General features: G+C 48.3%; 1 protein-coding gene and 1 pseudogene across 1 annotated transcript; one reads left to right on the top strand and one right to left on the bottom strand.

Moving 5' to 3' along the window:
• Positions 1 to 3,990: 3,990 nt before the first annotated feature.
• LOC125555977 (uncharacterized) lies at positions 3,991 to 6,014 on the bottom strand. Its single transcript, XM_048718780.2, has 5 exons — positions 5,729 to 6,014; positions 5,522 to 5,586; positions 5,241 to 5,329; positions 5,068 to 5,165; positions 3,991 to 4,375 (listed from the first exon to the last, which is right to left on the bottom strand). The coding sequence occupies exons 2-5, from the start codon at positions 5,529 to 5,531 to the stop codon at positions 4,252 to 4,254; spliced, it is 321 nt and encodes a 106-aa protein (XP_048574737.1). The 5' UTR covers positions 5,532 to 5,586; positions 5,729 to 6,014; the 3' UTR covers positions 3,991 to 4,251.
• A 180-nt stretch (positions 6,015 to 6,194) lies between these two features.
• The window catches only part of LOC147971385 (uncharacterized), a 108,190-nt pseudogene continuing 101,467 nt past the window's right edge, over positions 6,195 to 12,917 (top strand).

Below are 12,917 nucleotides of genomic sequence, written 5' to 3'. Positions count from 1 at the left end.
GAGTTAATCAGGGAAAGTTTGGCTCCATAAGACATCAAAGACAGTGTGGTTATTGTCTTCCTTTCTACTTTGCAAACGAGTGGCATGAGGTCTTGGATCGAAGGTTTCATAGTCCCCAAAGGAAGGCCCAGGTATGTGAACAACATAGTTCCAATCGAGCATCCAAATATATTGGCTAGATGTTCACTAAGGCTAGCCTCGTAGTTGATCGGAATCATAGTTGATTTATGAAAATTGATTTTCATCCCAATCGACGAGGCATAGTCGATGAGGATGTCTTTGATCAGGGTGGTCTGATTGGGGCATGCAGGCATAATTAATATGGTATCATCCGCATATTGGATCACTGAATAGTCATGCTGGTTTCATCTTGGGAATGGTAGACTAATTTTACCTTGTCTGAAGGCTTTGTTAACTGATGCCTGAAGGAGATTGACTGCAAGAACAAATATTAAGGGCGAGAGTGGGCCCCCTTGCTGTACGCCACATTTGCATAAGAACTGTCTGCCAGGTACCCCTTTGAGAAGAACCGAAGATTTCCCTGAAGTAAATATGCTTCTGATCCAACCGAGCCATTTGTCATTGAAACCCATGTGTTTCAGAATTTCTATCATGCCCTCATGTTCAATAGTGTCGAATGCTTTGGCGAAGTCAATCTTGAGTAGTATAGTTGGTTTATTGGAGGCTTGGCATTGGAAAATATACTCAAAGGCCCATGCAGGGCAATCTTGGATGGATCTCCCTTTAATAAATACATATTGGTTGCGTGGATTATCTTCAAAATCAATTTTTGTAAGCGGTTGGCCAGAAGTTTGGTAATCACTTTGAGGCAACAATTTAGCAATGTGATGGTCCGAAAGTCTTTACTGTTGCCGTGGATGAAATCTTAGGTAACAGTGTGATGAAGCCCTCATTTATGCTTTCTAGGTTTAATCCCCCTTTGAAGAATTGATTACCCTAGCTTATAAAAATCCTTTATAATGTGCCAGCAACTTTTTAGGAAAATGCTAGTGAAACCATCTGGTCCTGGTGCCCTATCCGGTGGCATCTCACGAATAACATTGTCGATTTCCTCCTTAGTGAAGGGGATAGTGAGTTGGTCCAAGTCTGCAATTTTCTTGATGATTTGGGGTAGATCATATTTCATTTGAAAATTGCCAGAGGTGCCTAACCTCTCTTTGAATGATTGGTATACAATAGCCTCTTTTCCAGCATGCTCTTCAATTTCAGTGCCATCTGATAATGAAAGAGTGGGAATGTTGTTTCTGCGGTATATTTCTAATGCCAAGGCTTGGAAGAACTTAGGGCATTCGTCACCAAATTTCACCCAATGGATCGTACATCTTTTCTTCCAGTAAGCTCTTTGATATGATAATAGTCCGAGGACGTGTCTCTTAAGAATTTTCCTGAAGTTTGTCTCTGGAAGTGTAAGAGCTCTTTTGTTTCCAATTCATCAGTCGCTGCAAGGGTTTTGCTAGAATTCAGTATTGCCATAGAGAGTTTTGAAATGCCCTTGCTCCATTGTTTTAGATCATATTGAAGGTTTTTGAGTTTTCTGCAAAGGACAGTGGTAACATTGTTGCCTCAAACTGATACACGGATAGATACACATAACATTATAGACAAATACGAAGTGTTATACAACATAAAAAGACTATATACACAAACATATGTGTGAATCTTGGCGCACAGCACCGGTCCACAAAGTGTGTGCCCCCATACTTGCATGCCCTAAATCCTCCCCCGCCATGCAATGCCAAATGAACTATATCTATCAACTGTCTTTCCCTACTTATGGCCTTCTCCCAAGCTCCTTTCACTACCTCTTCAACAGAAGGTTCTCAGTCAACGTGCCTTGAATCTCTTAGTGGAGCTTTTCCTATTGCCAGTTTCCACCTTGAAATAATCAGCGTGAGTCTAATTTTGTCATGCTCTCATGTACTCCCTCTAGTCTTTTTTAGTTCGCATATAAGATTTAACTGAAGTCAAGCCTTGTAAGGTTTGACCAACTTTGTAGAAAAAAGTGCCAACATTCACAATCTGAAATCAATACCACTAGATGTGTCATGACTTAAAGTTTCATATCATATAACTTTAGCATGGCAGATGTTGATATTTTTTTCATATAAATACGGTCAAACTTTATGAAGTTTGACTTCAAAGAATTTTAATATGCAAAGTAAAGAGGACCTGAGGGAGTATCAGTCCCGCAAACTGAAACATATTTCTCCACCCAACCGTGCTCACTGATCTATCCAACCTTTCTCTGGTTTTCCCCCGCCGACACGTAAATTTGTCTCCTACGTATAGTCCATGTCCATGAGCCCACAATAATCATGGCAATCTTGGAAGGGCTGCATGAATCTCATCGGTCGTTTTTTTCTTAAAAAACAAAAGGGTTTCCCCCGCCCCATTTTTATTGCAAAAAACGAGGCAACGGTCCGGGGTTACCTCACTCCTCGGAGTTCAGCAAAAATCTCATTGCAGTCTCCTAAGACACCAGCCACAGTACCTTAAGAAAGGCATGCAAATCACGTAGATCAGTCGAGGTTATATCCTTCAACTCCTAGCTAGGCTCCCCATTTACACCAGTGAGTCTCCACTTCTCACCCCCTTCTGCCACAACATCAATGTGTTGATTAGTTGTACTTAGTGTTGACGTATGATGTGTTGCCTAGTTTCTTTTATCAGATCGGTCTTTTGGTTGTATTGGCTAGAGCATGCACTTCTACATGATATCAGAGTTAAGACGTCTTGAGTTCAAGACCCGGCTGGCGCAATTAAATTGCAGCCCACTTTCGGTCCATGTTTAGGCCCGAGGAAGCCACACGTGAGGGGAGTGTTGACGTATAATGTGCTGCCTAGTCTTTTTCATCATATCGGTCTTTTGGTTGCACTGGCTAGAACATGCACTTCTACACTTAGTTCTTTCATCTTCACCTCATCGCTCCACAATATCACAAGACCCCCACTCCTCCCATGACTTTCATTAGCAATCAAATGTTGGAAACTCGTTCTATTCAGAATTTTTTTCTGCCTTACCTTTCGGCAGATGTGTCTCAGACAGAAAACATACATCTGGCTTTATTTGCTTCTGGACCTCCAAAAAATGCACGAACTGCCCGAGCTGAATTCATCCCGCAGCAATTCCACCCCATGATTTCCAGTGCTCCAGCCATGATCTGCCAATTGTTATCCCGTAGAAAACTCTCTCTAACCTCTGTTAACCAAGACTTGAGGCACCCCGCGTCGCAGTAGGAGAGGATGAGTAGGAAGAAACTCAGAGTAAACAAAAACTCAACGTCAAGGCGACCCGACGAGAGGACGAAGAACCCTAGACATCACCAAGGGAACAATCCTAATAAAGCGAGCCAATCAATTCTGGCGAGTACCACCGTCAAAGAACTGAAGTGCTTTAACAGGATTGGCTTACCTGACGATCAACGTAGAGCGTCCCACGTCAAGGCAGCAACGGCTATGTACAGGAAGAAGCCGCTGACGTCAAAGGGTTCGACAACGCTGGCCGTATAGGGAGGAGGCTGCAGCGGCCAGCGACCATGTGTAGTAGAAAGTGACATCAATCTTCTGAGAAGGGAGGACCTGCCACCAGAGAGCAAAGCAACTGGCGGAAGCGAGGGAAAGCACAACCTTCGGGAGAGAAGGCCGTTGCCTACGCTATGTGTGTGTCCAGGTGTTAAAAGAAAGTTGAAGTAGATGTTCCAATTTCAAAGAGATTGGGGCGTAAAAGGGAACAATATCATTTTACAAGTGCCATTCCGTTCGATCAAAGGACAGAAGAAAAAAAAATCTGCAATACTACCTCCATTCCACAATTTTTTTGAAAAGTCAAAAATTACAAAATTTGATCAAATTTGTAGAGAAAAACATATACATCTAGAATACTAAATACACAATACATCATAAGACGTGTTTTCATATTATATATATATTTCGTGTCATAGATATAAATAGTTTTATCTATAAACTCGATTAAAGTTTGTAAATTCTGACTTTCCAGAAAATCTTTATGAACTACATTATGGAACGGAAGGAGTACAATCCAAAAAGGCACATGGGTCTATCACTTAGTTTATCAGACAACTAGCAAAATAACACGAGACACTCCTCTGCATCCATAATATATCCCACACATAGAGCTTGTCGAATTACACAAACACATGTTATCTCAGTGTCAGTTCTCCTTGTTATTCTCTTTTTTTCTCACGAATAAGGAGCTTGCAGATTTACCAGCTATTTACTCTCTTTCGAATCACTTGCTGGACTCTGCAGTTTGTGGTTCTCCTCTGAAGGTGTGACCAAAACGTCTTTGTCACTGAACCCAAGCTCTGACATATCTTGCTTCGCCATCAGGTTTCTGGATTGTACAAGAACAACATGAATTAGAATCCTACAGGACAGAGCAGCAACAAACCAAGAAATTAGAATAATAAAAGTGCATCTTGTTCATGAGCTTGAATAGTGGATTTCAGACATCAAAGCTGGTAAGGACTCATACGACTGCAAGTGGCAGAACTTTAACTATTACTAGAACGATCATGCGAAATATCTTAAAATCAACTACGGCAAGCACTAAACATCTCCTAAAAGGCTAAAGCTAGTAGTTACATATTTGTGGTTGCCTGGTTGGCAACATTGGTTGCTTCATGCAACCATCAAATAGACATACCGCCAGAGGAGGCAAATAAGACAACATGGAAGGACGTCAGGCTTGGTTTGCTGTAGGCTAATGCAGCAACAAACTGTTTCTTCCCTCAACTACCAAAACTAGTGGTTCATGCTGCAGCAATAAACTGTTTTTCTACTGTGGCAAGATTATATATATAACCCATGCATGCTGGTTCGCTTTGTTTTCTATTTTGATGCCAAACACCTATCCTTGCCTAGCAAGGCCAATATTAAGTTTGCTTAGGAACCAAACACACCCTAAATCATTACACATAAATTCTTCAAGTCATGGATGTGCCAAAAAAGAGGTTGAGCTAACTACAATACTACAATACAAGTAGTTACTTCTGAAATTATTACACGGGGAGTAAGCAAGCTAACCTCTCCATCCTACATTCCAAGTATTTCTTCGAGAACATCCGACATTTTTCAGACTGAGCCCCTGTTGATTTCAGGCAGGCAAGATAGTCCTTCTTCTCCTGTTTGAAGAGGCAGCTCTCATATAACACTCACTAACATTACACCCTATGAGAAACAAAACGATTAAAACTTACCAGGTCACACTCATGCAGGTGATCAAGAGGGAATACACCCTTTTCAGGAGGTACAGGCCTCACTCCCCTGTTTCCACCAAAAGCTCCACCTGTTAAAACCCACACGGGTTATTCAAAGCTTCATACATTAGTATCATGTTCCAAGTTAGTCATGGGGTAGAAAACCGGCAACACACGAATGGGAGCCAAAGCTCTTGGTCATTGTCAGATGCGTGAAGCCAACAACTGTAAGCATGAACCAACAGGAGCATAGGAGATCAATCACAAAGACAGGTCCTCACCTGCACTCATTTCCCAGGCACTTCAGGATCCAGATCTCGATACCGTCGCTTGCAATGCTCGAACGCTGCAGTAAGCCAGCAACACAACACACGAGTCAACCCGAGGCATACGTGCCGACGCGGCATTTCATCGAACAAGTCAGGTGCGCGCCTAATATCATGCACGGATTCACCGAAATTTAGAGCGCCAGGACAGGAGGCACTCACAATGGCGGCGGCAGCGTGGGTTCGCTTCAGAAGTCTATACGACGGAGCGAGGGACGGCACGAGCGCAGATGGACGGATGGAGCAGGCCAGCGAGGGGGCAAGCTCGCGCCGGGGCGGAGTGAGAGGAGTGGCGGCAGACTGGTAACTCCCTTCGCGTCGGAGAAAGGTGGGGACTGGGGAGAGAGACGCTGCCGCCCACCTGGCCGTCGCGGGGAGAGGGGATGGCGGCGCGCCGGCGAGGAAGAACAAGCAACCTCGGATCGGGAAAGGGGTAACTGGGTGGGCTGGGCCTTACGGGTTAAGGGAGAGCTGGCCCAGTTGGTACAGCCTGTTTGGGCCGGGTCATTCCCGCGGGCCCTCTAAGCCATCATTATTCCTTTGGTAACATCATTTATATGTTCTCAAAAAAAATGGTAACATCATTTATATTTGTCTCAAAAAAATATTTGGCTAAAAAATCATTTATATGGCAACAATAATCCTCAAAAAAAATGGAAACAAGGACCACCTGCAATTTTTCCAAAAGGAAAAAAACAAGGACAGTCTCCACATTTGCAAGGAGTAGTCAAAAATATATTGGATGATCGTGTCGAGAAGTTGTCGAGGTGCATCAGCCAAGAAGTTGGGTGGAAGCATTGCATGGATTCTGTCTTGAAATTCCTAAAACATTGCACTTCTAGGTACAAAATGTCCCTAGATATACAAGCAAGCAGTAAAGAATGCAGCCCCACTTTTAAGAAGTATTTTACAAGTAACTTCAACAGTTTAGCAAAAGAATTGGTAACTTGTATTGGTACATTCTTCGACCATCTTCCAGCAGATACCCTAGGCAAGAACTTTGACAAAGATGATGTTTATGAAAAGTTTGGTAAATAAAGTGCAGCAGATATTATGTGTAGATGATCTCTCTGATGATGATCTTTTTGCAATCTTCAAGCCCTCCGACAAACTTACTGATCCTTCTATTGGTCATCATGACCTGACAGATGATGTAACTGAGGATTTGCCTGACCATAACATCTCTCTAGATAACCCTTCGGAGATAAAATCTATGTGCACTAAAACCCTCATGGATCTCTAATAAATGTGGCTCCCATGTGAAGAGAATGAATCTTCAATTAGGAACTTGTGTTTGAAGAAAGCAAAACTCACATTTTGCACTGCTTCTGGTTCATTTGAGTTGTCCAGGTTGCAAAGTGGGATGCCTATAAGCATCTTGGTTGTTGACGAGGCGGCAAAACTAATAGAATCTTAATCATTGGTTTCTCTCTTGCTCCCGGGAATAGAACATGGTTTACTTATTAGGGATGAAAACCAGCTATCATCACTGGTAAAGAGAAAGATATTCTTTATTTTATAAGAATGTGTGTCATATTCTGCCATTATCTACGTATGTTACTGATAACCATTTCCAGACTTTCTTAGTTGGTCATACTTTCTCCTTACTGCTGCTTGCTACATTGCTAAAGATGTTGACTTTGTACGAAGCCTCTACGATAGATTGTGTACAATGAGTTACACCAAACACTTGCTGGAAGTACAATATAGAATGCCCACTTGCATTAATAAATTTCTGAATGCCAACTTTTATGGTAATCAGATTTTGGATGGTCCTAGTGTCAAACAGGAAGACTATACGAAGAATTATTTCTCTAGACGGATTTATGGTGCTTATTCATTCATTGGAAATGATACGGAAATGGTTGACAACCTTGGCCAAAGTTTGAAAATATGGTCGAGGTTGCTGTAGTAGCCAATATTGTCAGAAGACTTGCAAAAGGTATATCCAAAGCCTCACCTATTACATATCATGTTGGATGAAAAAAAACTTATTGCTAAGCCTCAGGGTTTGAATAAAAGCTAATTACTATTTCTGTAAAACTATCATAGAATATTGGGAGAAGAGGCAAAGAACCAATGTTGGTGTAATATAATAACCTTGTATACTACCCAAGTGATTGCAATGCAAGAAATAATTGGAAGAAAGTTTGCGAAACATGAGTTTCTATCTGCCACAGACAAATCTATCGATGGATTTCAAGGTGGTGAGGAAGACACAATATTAATTTCAATAATTAGGTCCAACCAAGACGAAAAAGTAGGGTTTTTCTCTAAAGGGATTTAATGTGACTTTGACAAGAGCAAAGTAAGTTTTCTTAATTCAGTAAAGAATTAGTTTACACTACATTTTCATTTACATATCTCTGTGTTTTTTTCACCGGCACTGCCTTTGGATACTTGTAATGGAGCCACTTTGCTCACAAGCAATTCGGTATGGGAAGAATTAGTCAGTGATTTGTAAAACGTGGATGTTTCTTTAATGCTCTTAAGCACAAGGATTTAACAGAAACAATGAGGCTTGCAACCAACGTCATACATATATATCCTTCTCGTTACGTCCATATCCATCTTTCCTAACAATTTCTGATGGTTATGGTTTTCCTCCAACGCAAATCACATGGCGTTAAATCTACAACTGTCGGATCACGGGTTCCGGTAAAACCCTCGAGGTTCGAACACTCGGGTGCGCGCGAAAGTTTTCTCCCTATCTATCCACACCCTAGCTAGCTCGCTAAGATCTCATGGACGAACTCAACGAACTCACAAGACAAAGACACAAGATTTATACTGGTTCGGGCCACCGTTGTGGTGTAATACCCTACTCCAGTGTGGTGGTGGTGGATTGCCTCTTGGACTGATGATGAACAGTACAAGGGTAAGAACAGCCTCCTGAGGTTGAGGTGTTCTTGTGCTTGGCGAACTTGTGTGGGTGAGATGCCTCTGAATGAGTTCTCCCTCCTTTTCCCCGTTTCCTCTTCTCCCTTTCTCCCCTTTTCTACTGTGGTGGCTAGTTCTACTTATATAGGCCCTAGTCTTCTCCCCAAATATTGAGCGGGAAAGGAGCCAACAATGGCCAATTTGAAAGGGGACAGCTAGTATAGCTTATCCTGACAAAAGTAGTCTTCGCCTGCAAAAGGCTCTGGTGGTGACGCCGTCTTGGGCTCCATGGTGACCTCCGTCTTGTCGTCCTGCTGGTCTTGGTCTCGTTGCACCGATATGGAAACCTTTCCTTGATGCCTCGGTACTCCACGCCTGCGCTTGCCCCCTTGGCACCAAAGAGGAAACAAGGACGCTGCGTGCGCTGGCGCCCGCCTGGCGCCTGCCTGGTCTCAATCGTCATGGCTCATGTCACGAGGACCTCGCGAGGTTTGCCTTGCCTTGATCTCTCCGCCCCTCGTGAGCCTGCCTGGCGAGGCCGCTCCTGAGGAGGTCTTGCATCGTCCGCCTCGTGAGGCTTGGCCCTTCGCGAGGGTCTTAAATACCTCATTGATGAAGGCGGACCGTACAGACCTGCTAGCTCAGCCATGCCGGGCTGCAGGCAGGCAAGTCTGGGGACCCCCGTTCCCAGAACGCCGACAGTAGCCCCTGGGCCCAAGGCGCGCTCGAGCTTGGCTCGAGGCGAAGCCAAGGGTCAAGTGCGGAGTGCCGCGGGCCCCAATAGCCTGCGGCCTCGGTCGACGCGTGGCGGTTGATTGGACGTGGGCATCTCCGCTTCCCCATGCTGCCTCGGCAACTGCCCGACTTGACAAGTCCCTGCGACATGCAAGGAAAACCATCATTACCTGTGATCGTGGGGGGCGCTGGTTGGCCTTCTCCTGCTATAAATGAGGAAGGGGGCGGAGCCCCCGTCCCCCACTTCTTCCCATTCCACTTGCTTCTTCTTCCCCCGCTCTACTGCTAGTAGCAACTTCAATGGCGCCGATCTGAAGGTTCTTAGCTGAAGAGAAGGGAAAGATTCCCCTCAACATGCCGGTGCTGCTTCCGCCGAAGAAGAGGTCGGTCCACCGTCGCGACGCTGCGGCGATGCAGGTGGTGACGAGGCCTTGGTGTGAGCGGCCTCCTCCTGGGTATCCACTACCCTTGCACGCCCAAGCCGAGGGCTCCGGAGGAAGGAGCAATGAGCGTCGGCGCGCGCACCGCGACCAAGGTCGACGCGTTGTGGCGACGAGTGCCGCCGCTCCTGGAGTCCATGCTGCGGGCTCCTCAAGCAAGCTCGTGCTATGGGCGACGATGCCCTCAAGCTCCTGGATCCGCTTCCCATGCTTCTTCTCTAATGTGATGCCACCGAGGGGGCCTCTCGAACTTTGGTTGCAGCATGCCGACTATGACGCTCCGGCGACTGGAGCAGAGGTTGAAGCAGTCTCCACCGGCAAGATCTTCATGACCTGTGGCTGGGGCGAGGTCGCGCGGGTTTGCCGTGCGGAGGGCACCCTCGTGATCCACTTCGAGTATGACGGCGCCTCCACGCTGTTCTTCAAGGTCTTCGATGCGGAGGGTCGCCGCTTGGAGTGTTGCCCCGAAGGGGAGCGCCAGGATGAGGCGCGCCCCGCTCGCGGCTGCTCCGGCAGTAGCGACTCTTGGGAGTCCAACGGTTCTCCCGAGATCTACGAGACTCCGGACACGAGCGACGACAGCTACGTGCCCCCGAGCTCTCGCCGTGCCCGGAGCAGGGCCGCAAAGTCTGGCCGCCGCCATCGCTGGTCTGGATGGGGTTGGTGTCGGCCTCCCGCGGCCCACTGTTGATGATGGCGTCGGCCGCGGCGGTGTGTAGATAGGATTCTCCTAGGTTCTCGTCTTTTGTTCCCTGCGAGGAATCGAGAAGTACCCCGTGGGGGCGTGTAAAGAGTCTGCAATGTCTTTTGTTGATATTATCCCAATTATGGAAGCCTTGTGAGCGCAAGTCCTGTTTAGGCTTGGGCTTCCCTTTCCAATCTCGCGACAGCTTGTTGCTCTATGCTGATAGGTCCCGGTCCCCAGGCAAGCTTCAGCCGTCGCTGGTATGCCAGGTCGCATGCCGTGGTCAAGGCCAGGAGGTGAGCGGCCCGAGGTCCAGTAAGAGCTCTTGAGGCGCGATGCTCAAGGGGTCCCCTTTAGCGCTCAAGCAGCCGTGGTAAGATAAGAAAGGGAGGCGACTTTGCCGCAACAGGGCTACGGCGAGCGTGTCCCCTAGGTTCCAATGATTAGTTGATCTGAGCTCGTGACTTATCTTGGCGGTCCGGGGTCGATTCCTCGTGATGTGCCAGACCTGTGCGTGAACATCCACAGTGTAGCTTGGCCAGGCCCATACAAGCCTTCCCCTTTCCTATGCTCTCCTTTGTGCTCTACGTCCTCAGGTCCTGGCCCTCGAGTGAGCTCAGCCACCGCTCGTATGCCAGGTCGCGTGTCGTGGTCAAGGCCAGGGGGTGAGGGCCGGAGAGCTAGTAAGAGCTCCTGAGTCGCGATTCTCAGGAGCCACCCTTTTTAACATGCAAGCGGATTACTTGGAAGAGGTGGGAGCTCGCGGTGCCGCCTGGTGTTATCCTCGTGAGATTCCTGCGAGCCAGCACAAGTAAGAACACGATCTGCCGTTATGGTTACCAGCTTGCCGCTGGTTGCTCCGCGAGGGGGTGAGGGCATTGAGGGCCCGGTGAGGTGACGTGCGTGGGGCGTGCCGCGAGCCAAAGCTCGACCGCTCAGGTTTTTCGACGTGGCAGGGACGGACCCGTGCACCAGCGCCGTGCCGGCGTAAGGAGGCCCCGTGGGAGGCGACGATTGAGCAGGTAGTAATCATAGATAGATTAAACATGAGAGTAGAAGGCTTAAGTAAGTGCATGGGAGATACGTGCTACTGGGTCAGGCCCGAGCAGCTTGGGGATGATGCAGCCCGAGGGGAGCTCCCAACAAGGTAAGCTAAAGACATAAAAAGGGATACATGCCACAGGGACGGACCCACGCGGCCTGGGAATGATGCAGCCCGAGGGGCGCTCCCAGCTAAATGAACTTGGAAAATGTCACCTGGTTATGTTGACGAAGGAGAGTTGGGGCAGCTGAAGGTGCGCAGCGAAGGGGTTGCTCCTCATGAGCCACCGGGGCCCTGAGCCTCAGGGGGCTCTGGGGGCTCAGGTGGTTCCTTGAGGACCGTCTCCATCTCCATCAGGACGGCGTGGTGCCTGGCCTCCTGAGCCGCTAGGATGAGCCACAAGTTGCACTGGTAGGCGGACGACACGCTCGCAGGCCGAAGGGCATGTGAATGTAGCTGTGCGGTGGGCCCTCACAGTGTCCCATGCGCGAAGGCCAGAAAAGCTCCTGAGAAGCGGCCCTGTTGAGCCCTGGAACGTCGATGCAGACGCGCAGTCCGGCATCCTCGCCTGGATGGGAAGCTGCGCCTCGTGAGCGGCGGTCGCCGCGCATGGCCCTTGCGTCTTGCAATTCATGGGTGGTCTTGGTGATGAACTCCTGAACGGTGGGCGATCCTTGCCCTACACCCTCCTGAGGGAAACGTGCCATGAAGCACGCCCTCAAGTGGTGCCCAAGCGCCTGCCTCGTGATGTCGGCAAGGTCTGAGGCCTTCCAGAAGAAAGCCCCCGAGCCCTGCCCAAGAAGGGCGCCGGGCGCGCCTTCCTATGCGATGGAGGGAGGTGCCCCGGGAGCGGGCGCTGACCCTGACGAGGCTCCGGCTGCGACGCCACCCTCCTGAGATCCTACACGGCGCAGCTGCTTCTTCTTCTTGGGGATGACCTCAGGAGGGCCCTCGCCCTTGCTGTCGAGGTCGTCGATTGCTGCAGCTTGGAAGGCACGCTCGAGGGAGCACACCGCATCTCTTTCTTCACATGGGACCGTGATGATCCCGCCGCTTCCCGACATCTTGAGGACATTGTAGCTGTGATGGGTCACCGCCATGAACTTGGCAAGGGCTGGATACCCAAGGATGGCATTGTACGGCAGACGGATGTGCGCGACATCAAAGTCGATGAGCTCAGTGCGGTAGTTCTTGCATTCCCCGAAGGTGGTAGGGAGGCGGACCTGCCCTATCGGTGTGGTGGAACCGTCAGTCACTCCTGAGAAAGGCTTGGTAGGCTGAAGCTGATCATATGGCACTTGGAGGTTGTCGAACGTGTCGACGGACAGGACATTGAGCCCGCGTCGCCGTCGATGAGGGTCTTGGTAACTTGCACGTTGTTGATGACTGGGGAGCAAAGCATCGGGAGGGCACCAGCGGTAGCTGCGCACTTGAGCTGATCCGCCGAGTTGAACATGATGGGGCACTGGGACCATCTGAGCGGGCATGTGGCTTCGAGCTTGGGGAGGACTGCATTCACTTCACGAACAAACTGCTTGAAGATACGCTGTGAGGCTGGGGCCTAGGCTC

This window comes from Triticum urartu, chromosome 5A, assembly GCF_056163025.1.
Source record: "Triticum urartu cultivar PI428250 chromosome 5A, HENAU_Tu73, whole genome shotgun sequence".
In the NCBI taxonomy this organism is placed as follows: domain Eukaryota; kingdom Viridiplantae; phylum Streptophyta; class Magnoliopsida; order Poales; family Poaceae; genus Triticum; species Triticum urartu.
Note: the sequence above shows the minus strand (reverse complement) of the source record. Positions and strands in the feature narration are given on the sequence as shown.

Coding starts and splice junctions, on each gene's coding strand:
- LOC125555977 (XM_048718780.2), bottom strand. Junction 5,166..5,240: donor ACCTGCATGAGTGTGACCTG/GTAAGTTTTAAT, acceptor CTCTTCAAACAG/GAGAAGAAGGACTATCTTGC. Junction 4,376..5,067: donor TTGGAATGTAGGATGGAGAG/GTTAGCTTGCTT, acceptor TGTACAATCCAG/AAACCTGATGGCGAAGCAAG.